Below are 9,064 nucleotides of genomic sequence, written 5' to 3'. Positions count from 1 at the left end.
TTACTTACTTACTTACTTACTTACTTACTTAGAGATAGTGTTTGGCTCTGTGGCCCAGGCTGGAGTACAGTGGTGCGATCTTGGCTCACTGCAACCTTGGCCTCCTTGGCTCAAGCGATCTTCCCACCCCAGCCTTCAGAGTAGCTGGGACCACAGGGGCGTGCCACCATGCCCAGCTACTTTTGTTATTTTTTGTAGAGACGGGGTTTCCCCATGTTAGCCAGGCTGGCATCAAACTCCTGATGAGTTCAAGGGATCTGTCCGCCTTGGCTTCCCAAAGTACTGGGATTACAGGCATGAGCCACAGCATCCTGCCTGAAAAAAATATTTTAAATAACTGTTCCAGCCCTGGCATGGTGGCTTACGCCTGTAATCCCAACACTTTGGGAGACTGAGGCAGATGGATTGCCTGAGCGCAGAAGCTTGAGACCAGCCTGGGCAACATGGAGAAACCCCGTCTCTACTAAAAATACAAAATTAGCCAGGCGTGGTGTTGTGTGCCTGTAATCTCAGCTACTGAGGAGACTGAGGTGGGAGGATGGCTTGAACCTGGGAGTTGAGGCTGCGGTGAACCATAATTGTGCCACTGCATTCCAGCCTGAGGAACAGAGCAAGACCCTGTCTCAAACAAACAAACAAATAAACAAACAAAAACCTGTTCCAGTAATCACCAATTAGTTTGTATCAGACAAACTCTCTTGCCAATAACAATTCAAAACTTGCACAGAGAAATAGATCTCAGGAAGAAAACAGTAGTCTTAATAGGCTGATGATACAGAGGTTAGAGTTTGGGGCCTCCAGAGTTTTTCTAAGTTGAGAGGCAAAATCCAGTAACAGAGACAGTCAAATCGGGGTAAGCCTCAGATTTTGCATACAAATTTATTTCAAATCCTTGGATGCCTCCTAATTGTATAAGACTCCAAGAAAGGCTGGGCACTGGGGTTCACACCTGTAATCCCAGCACTTTGGCAGGCTGAGGTGGGCCTTCAAAATCCTTGCTCTTTCTGAAGTAGACTAGGGGCTTCCCTGAGGGGTGGTCTCACCTCACGCTGAGACCTCTGCATGCCTTTTGCGTAGAAATATTTGATGAGGCTCCCAGGGGCCCTTAGGACCTTGAGTTATGAGGACCAGGAGCATTAGAGGACTGTGCCCCTTCTCCCCACTATAGATTGAAGTAAAGTTCTCAGTCAAGTTCACCAGCAGGGAGTTCAGCTTGAAGAAGATGCTGTCCCAAAAACAGACGGGTCTTTGGAGTCCAGATTGCTGTGGTCACCAAGTGAGTGGGGAGGGGCTTGGGCTCATGCACTGAGGGCGCCTGTCCCTTCAGCTGTTTCTGCAGAAAAAAGCATGTGTGGGTCTCTCCTCTCTGTGCGTGGCCGCTGCATGGTGAGGTCAGGCCCCAGAGAACACTTGGTGTGTTCAGCTACCTCCTGTGTTTACTCAACACCAGCTCAGGAGTGTCCTTGCCGCCTTGCTTGGAAGCAGTAGGGCTGGCTCCAGGAACTGCCCGAGTGCAGGGTTTTCTGTCCTCGCTTGGAATTTGTCACGGTCCCAGGTTCCTGTTGAATGGTTGTAACTAACCCCTGCCCTTTTGTCACGAGTCAGTTGCCAAGAGAAGCCTGTTTGTTGGTTTGAGAGCAGTTCTTGCAGACACAGATCACTTCCTTAGAGAATTCATTTGCTTCCCCAGGATGGAATCTGGCTGGGCCCCTGAACTTGCTGGTCATGTGGGCCGGGGCCTCCATCAATCATACCCTGGACTCCTATCTGTGTCTAAACAGCACGCTCACCCCCAACTACACGGCAGCCACTTGTGTAGCACTCTGGGAGGGCTCTGGGCATGAGCAGCGAGGACTCCAGCAGCAGCTCCCCCAAATAACCACTGCTAATGAGGGTGGCTTGAGAAGCAGCTTTGATGTGCTCCCAAATCCAGTTGCAAAACAGAACTAAAGTTAAGGCCTCAGCAGAGCACTGTGTTGTAACTTTGAAGGAGTCTTACTCTAGCGTCCTGTGTGGCAGTATTGAAATTGTTCATTGTTAAGACTCAGAAGAGAAAAGCACTTAGCATTGTGGGACTTGGGGCATTGGTGCTGAGGCAACACTTCATTCATTCGTCGGATGTTTATTTAGGCCTGGGCCCGGGGCAGGGGTCAGGGGATTGTCCTCCCGCACAGCACATGGATGGCAGGACCAACACCGGGCCTGATCTCCCAGCTGGGGGCACAGGCTGCTAACCCCAGATCTGGAATCTTTCAGATGCCCTTCCTGTGCTGACTTTACTAAGCAGGGCTCTGACTTTCCCACAAAGATCATGTGTGACTTGCAGAGGGTCTGTCTGCTTCAGCCTCTTAGAAAGGTCTTGAGAAAGTACATGCAATGAGGACCGAGCTTGCAGAGGGAGGTCAGGCATGCAGAAGGCTCGTGTGCAGCCCCAGACCTGGGTGCCTTCATCACCGTCCTCACCCCACCTCCGGGTGTGCAGAGAGGGGGCAGGTCTCCTGTGCTGTGGACCAATAGCAGGGCTGTCAGGACACTGAGAACATTTCCTCCTCCTGCAGGAGAGAGAGGTCCAAGGTGCCCTACATCGTGTGCCAGTGTGTGGAGGAGATCAAGCGCCGAGGCATGGAGGAGGTGGGCATCTACTGTGTGTCCGGAGTGGCCATGGACGTCCAGGCGCTGAAGGCAGCCTTCGACGTCAGTGAGTGTCAGCTTGTGCAGGATGGATAGAGGTGTGGGTGCTGGTGTCCGTGATGAGATCTTAGAGCACTCCATGACCCGGGCATGTCACATCCTTCTCTGTGTCTTTTCTTCATTTACTGTTTTATTATTTTTAAGAAAGAGAAGACAAGAGTTGTAGAAGGAACTTCTGTAGAAACCAGTTTTTAAACCATCCTAGTTACAGATGCTGCTTGCTGGGGTGCACCAGGGGCTTCCTCAGGGTCTTGGCCTTCCTGCCTTGGGGGTGGACAGGAGGTATGGAAGCCCAGGACTCAGTGCAGTCTATCCACTGCCCTGCTTGAGGATGTGGAGGGCAGAAGGCACTGATGGGACCCAGCTCAGACCAGGGCTTCAACATCTCCACCTCCATCTCACCAACCCTCAGAGGCTATGAAGGACCTGGAGCTGCCCAAATGCCAGGGGAGGGCACCGAGACCCCAGAGGGTCCTTGCCCAGCATCTTCAAAGCAACAGGACTTTGTGCCTGCAGACCCTTTTTGGGGGCACGCACCATCCACCCTGACCAGGATCCCTAGAATGCCCAGCACCCCTAGGTGGGCCCTGTGGTAGTTTTAGCTCCCTCTGGGAGTCCAAAATGGACCTGGCCTGTGGTGGGGAGGTAAGTCCCAGTGGCCAGTTTGGTCCAAAGGAAGACACCAGTTCAAACACTGAAACCAATCAGATTCTTCCACAGCCTTCCTGCTATCAGAAGACACTGGTGCAGGGGTCGTTGCTATGTACAGGGCAGAGCCACCTGATTCCCATGCAGGCACTGTGTCCTGCCGTGCTGGCCTCCTCCTGGACATCACATCGGAACAAGCAGGGGAGAGGAATGGGAATGCCCACGCACCCCCATCAACTCTGCAGACACAGAACCACACATAGCTCTTGGGAGGAGTCAGATGAGCTGCTCAAAGCCTGGGAGGGACCCACATAGTGGTCAGTGTGGCAGGGATGGTGCTTTAGCCAAGGCAGGGGTGGTGGGAGACCCACTCAGGGTCCTGAAGGAGGCCGCTGCATTTCCGTGCTCTTTCCAGATAACAAGGACGTGTCGGTGATGATGAGCGAGATGGACGTGAACGCCATCGCAGGCACGCTGAAGCTGTACTTCCATGAGCTGCCCGAGCCCCTCTTCACTGATGAGTTCTACCCCAACTTTGCTGAGGGCATCGGTGAGCACTGGAGGCCTTGTCCTTGTGGGAAATGTCTCCTCCACATGCACTGCTGCCCTTGGAGGCTGTGAAAAGTGAGGTGTGGGAACCTGAGCTATGCCCTCTCTGCCATGATCAGTGTTTTAACACAACCTTGGAAAGCAGGGGACCAGAACTGAACCTGTCCTGGAAGGCCTTGCCCATCCCCAGAGGGCTCCCCATCCCTATTCCTCGAGGAGACCAAGAGGGTGAAATGGTCAGCACTGCCGTGCTGTGGGGTCCTGAAGTCTGCTGTCCTCCTTCCTTCAGACCAGGGCTAAACAAGGGCACCCAGGTGCTCTAGCCATGGGTCCTGGCCCAGTCAAGCATGGGTTCAAACCTGGCCTGACCCTTAGTCAACCTGGAGGCTGATGTCTAAAGTGGGCACTGGCGCGTGTGGCACCTGCTCTCCCTGTGGTGTCCAGGGTGTCAAAGGGGGTCTCTGCGTATTTGGTGGGGCTGGGGCCCTTTCCCCTCCTTGTGTCCCTCAGTCTCCTGTTTCATTCCACACCAAGCCTCCCCTGCCGTGGGCTCCCCTGGGGAGGAGGCGGCAGCGAGGGAAGCTCTGACCAGGAGCAGCTGCTTTCGTGGCACCTCCTGCTGCTGTTTGCTGGGTGCTACTGACTCCTGTGAGGTAGAGAAAAGGTGTTCGGGTGGCTCACACCCCACACAGGCGCCCCTCACAGGGTCTTCACTGGGGGCCAGCACTGTGGGAGTGAGGATGATGATGGGCCTGGCCTTTCTAGTGACATGAGCCCTGGGTGCTCCATAGACCACCCTGGGAGAGGTCTCTGGCTTGTGACCCTGAGGAGTAACCCACCGCCTTCTGCAGCTCTTTCAGACCCCATTGCAAAGGAGAGCTGCCTGCTCAACCTGCTGCTGTCCCTGCCGGAGGCCAACCTGCTCACCTTCCTTTTCCTTCTGGACCACCTGAAAAGGTAGCCCACCTCTCCTGTGGCTGCCCAGGGCTCCACATCCCCAGGCCGTGGGGTGCCCTTCTGCTCCCAGCAGACCCCCAGCACTGAGGACCTTTCCCCCCGACCCGTCTGCAGTCCCTCACAGCTTCTAGAGACTAGCGCCACTGCCACCCCTGCCCCAGCCTCTCCTCTTTGCTACCCTCTTTTCTCTGCACTGTGGCCTTAACAAAGAGTTCAGAGCTTTGGCCATGGCCAGTAGTGTAGTTGTACCCCTCTCTTTCCTCCCACCCAGATCATAGAGGAGACCTCCCCACCAGCCCAGAGCTGGCCCCTTGTCCTGGGCCACTGAGACCCAGAAGTACCAAGGCTGGAGTCAGTTTGCAGGGTCAAGATCAAGGTCAAGGTCTCTTCCTCCCTGAGGACTCCAACATGGCCCAGCCCCTCTACTTCTCTCCTGGTGGTGGCATTGAAACAGCACCTCTGCTTTGGTCCTCTATAGGGTGGCAGAGAAGGAAGCAGTCAATAAGAAGTCCCTGCACAACCTCGCCATGGTCTTTGGCCCCACACTGCTCCGGCCCTCAGAGAAGGAGAGCAAGCTCCCTGCCAACCCCAGCCAGCCCATCACCATGACTGACTGACCAAGCTGGTCCTTGGAGGTCATGTCCCAGGTATGGGAAGACAGGCTTCAGCCCATGCAAGCCTGACCTGAGAGAGGTGGCCTCTGCCTGCCCCACCCCCAGTCCTCCCGTTTTCCTACTTGCATGGTATGTGTTGGTAGCTGAGATTCAGAGAGAGGGACTTGCCTGGGTCTGCATGGATGGGAGGGTTAGGGGGGGCCCACGCCACTTGTGGGTCCTGTTGGTGCACCTCACTGAGGGCTTAAAACCACCCGAAGTGTTTGAGTGTGGTGGCTCATGCCTGTAATCCCAGCACTTTGGGAGGCTGAGGCAGGATAACCAAACCCAGGTGTTTGAGACCAGCCTGGGCAATGTAGCAAGCCCCATCTCTAGAAAAAATAAAAATAAAAATTAGCCAGGCATTGTGGCACACACCTGTAGTCCTAGCTACCTGGGAGACTGACACTGGAGGATCACTTGAGCCCAGGAGTTAGAGGCTGCAGTGATCCATGATGGAGCCACTGTACTCCAGCCTGGAGGGCAGATCAAAAAAAAAAGTTGAGTGAGTCTGCTGAGCTGAGAGAACAGAAGTGAAGCCACCTGTGCTGGGGACACTTGGGGCAGGGAGAGAGTGTGGGCAGAGAGAAGCCACAGGAGTCCAGGCTTGTGGAAGTTAAACAGGAGATCATGCACCAGGAGGGTGGTCAGGATCAGAAGATGAGGCTGCTCTCCCGGGAGGACAAACCCTAAAGTGCGTAGGCCTGGGACTCCCTCCCCGGGGCTCTGTTGCCCCTACTGGAGCTGCCTTCCAAAGAGGACAAACACAGCAACAAAAGACCCGTTTCTGCATAAAAATCCTTTTGGAAAGAAAAAGAAGAAAGCCATGAATGGAGTAAAAACGCTACCCCGTGTCGACTTAGCGTCTCAAACCCTGTTCTAAATAGAGTGTGGTTTCTAAGTCAGGGAAATGGAAGAGGCCCCACCCACACAGGGACAGGGCCATTGCCTCACAGGATGAAGCAGCAGTGTTTATTCAAGGTACAACAGCGAGGGAATCCAGTCACATTCCCTTCTCCCCGAAGAGGGCACATCTTGACAAGTGATCCAGTAGAAATGTTTTAAACTCCGATAAGTTTTAAAAAACCATTCCCTTCACCCTGTCTTCCAGGGCCTGACCTGGACTCTAAGATGCACTGGCTTGGGGAGCCCTTGGGTGGCTGCATGGAAAAACCACAGTCTGAGGCCAGCCTGGGGCTCCCAGCCCTGGCTGGGATCTGCCCAGGCCACCTGTCCTTCCGCTTTGGGTCGCTGTCTCTTGGCAGATGACCCAACACTTGGGGGTGGCCCAAGGACATCTCAGGAGGGTTTAGTTCCTACTCTATGGTTGGCCCGATTAGTCAGAGGTCTCCAGGCCCTCTGTCGGCCTCCTGGAGATGGACTGGGGCCTTTAGACTTCGGTGGAGAACAGGATGCTCTGTCTCTTGCTGTCCGGGACAGGGATGGCCTCCAGCTGCAGGAAGTACAGCAGCACCTGGACCTGCCCATCAGAGTGGGGAAGAGGAGAGCGGCTTAGAGGGGGGCTCACGGCTGCTGGTGGGGAGGTCTTTGGGGCCCAAGCCCTCAAGTCTAGCTCAGGTGCTGGGGACCCCTGCTGGTGTCATGAACCCCTTACAGTGAGGCGGGGGTGGGATGGGGTCCTGACAAGGCGTGACTTAGGGGGGTTATTCGTTTATTTTAGGGATACACAGGGCCCCCCCTCTGAGCTGCTCTCCTGGACCACTGTGCCCAGCCAATTTTTATGACTGTGAGTGGGGACAGATTTCTTAAGTAATTCATAAACAGCCATAGTTTTAAGGGAAGAAATTGATAAATTAGACTATATTCAAATTAAGAATTTCTGTTTATTAAGAGACACCACTAAGAAAGTGACAAGGCAAGCTGCAGATTGGGAACAGATCTATGAACACATATAACTGACAAAGAGGGCTTACATTCAGAATATGTAAAGAGCTCTTAAAAATCACTAAGAGAAAGAAAAATGGGTAAAAGACATAAGCATGTAATTTATAAAAGCAAATACTTGAATGTGTTCAACTAACTTAATATTCATGTAAATGCAAATTAACATCACAACAAGATAACATATCCTCCAAAATGGCTGAAATGTAAAAGACAGAACACCAAGTGTTGGAGAGAATCTGGAGCCACAAGAACTTTCATCTACTGGAGGGGACACTGTGTTTAGCATTGAATACTAGTTCTAGAAAGTAGCACATTTAGGACTCAGGTATTTCACTCTTAGGATAACAGAAACACATGCACAGCTGCATCGAAAGACATGTATGGAAATGTGTGTGGCATCATTCTTTCTAATTGGAAAAATATCTTGAAACAAAACCCAGATGTGGCTTCTGTTTTCCAGCTTGGATGCTGGTCACTCCTGTCCTCACAACAACAACAAAAAACACCTTGAAGAAGCTGAAAGTTAACAACTTTTCTTAGATCCACCAGAGACTTGAGGCTAACAGGGTAAACTGTTATCCCCACATTGGAGAGGCAGCAAGTCCCAGCCTAACAGGATCGGACGCTGACTGCGGGTCCAGAACCACAGTGGGAAGACTGAAATGTAAATGACAAATCGCTGGAGGCTCCGTGTACAGAAACTTGAAAATTAAGATTTAAGGGAGCCCAGTCTTAGGGGGCACTATGCTTTCATGAACCTCCAAGAGCTCTGCCAGAGGCTCTTGTGAACATCAGAGAAAAATTCCCTCCCGCTCCCCACAGGGAAGGGGAAAGTAACTACTTTGAAATACGCCCAGGGCGTTCTGTTCTCCTTAGCAAAAGCCTGCTCCAGGGAAACTGTTTCACCAGAGTCTAACCACCTTGAGCTTTAATAAGGCCTAACACATGTTAGCATAAGAATAAAAACCACATCAAACTTTTCTTCAGAACCCATGCAAGCAAGCAAGAAAACTCCACCAACCAAAAATTCTGTATCCAGCAAAATTATCTTTAGAAAGTGAAGAGAAATAAAAACTGTCTCAGACAAACACAAATTTGCTGTCAGTAGATCTGTCAAAATGTTAAAAGAAGTTATCCAGAGAGAAGAAAATGATATAGGCTAGACACTTGGATCTGCATAAAGAAAAAAAGGTTTTAGGGAAGGAAGAAAGGGGCTTCCTGGCTTCCTCCTCCATGGGGCACTGGTGCCGTGTCCAGCACCCAGATGCCCCTACCCAATGCCGAATAGGAACACAGAGCACCGTGAATTGCTGGATCTAAAAGGGAGAGTGGAAGACTTGTGTTCTCAACCCACAGCTGCTACTGCTACATTTAAAGACACTGCCGTGAACATTGCAAGTTCTCTGGCTCATGGAAGGAGGAATCTATTCCAAAGACTCGGGAAAAACTGTAAATTAAATAAAAATATGATGAGAGCTCTCTTCCCTGAGCTTTATAGATGTTAATAATGCACCTTGTTGGCCGGGCACGGTGGCTCACTCCTATAATTCCAGCACTTTGGGAGGCCAAAATGGGCAGATCATGAGGTCAGGAGATGGAGACCAGCCTGGTCAACATGATGAAATTCTGTCTCCACTAAAAATTTGCTGGGCGTGGTGGCA

General features: G+C 52.1%; 1 protein-coding gene across 1 annotated transcript in view; it reads left to right on the top strand.

The window, feature by feature from the left end:
• The window catches only part of LOC105543891, a 9,427-nt gene extending 3,965 nt beyond the window's left edge, over positions 1-5,462 (top strand). The window contains 6 exon segments of the mRNA XM_011986076.1: positions 1,169-1,245; positions 1,247-1,276; positions 2,559-2,698; positions 3,755-3,889; positions 4,740-4,845; positions 5,324-5,462. Of these exon segments, the coding sequence (XP_011841466.1) occupies positions 1,169-1,245; positions 1,247-1,276; positions 2,559-2,698; positions 3,755-3,889; positions 4,740-4,845; positions 5,324-5,462 (627 nt within the window).
• Positions 5,463-9,064: the final 3,602 nt, after the last annotated feature.

This window comes from Mandrillus leucophaeus, unplaced genomic scaffold (genome assembly GCF_000951045.1).
Source record: "Mandrillus leucophaeus isolate KB7577 unplaced genomic scaffold, Mleu.le_1.0 Scaffold291, whole genome shotgun sequence".
Lineage (NCBI taxonomy): Eukaryota > Metazoa > Chordata > Mammalia > Primates > Cercopithecidae > Mandrillus > Mandrillus leucophaeus.
Note: the sequence above shows the minus strand (reverse complement) of the source record. Positions and strands in the feature narration are given on the sequence as shown.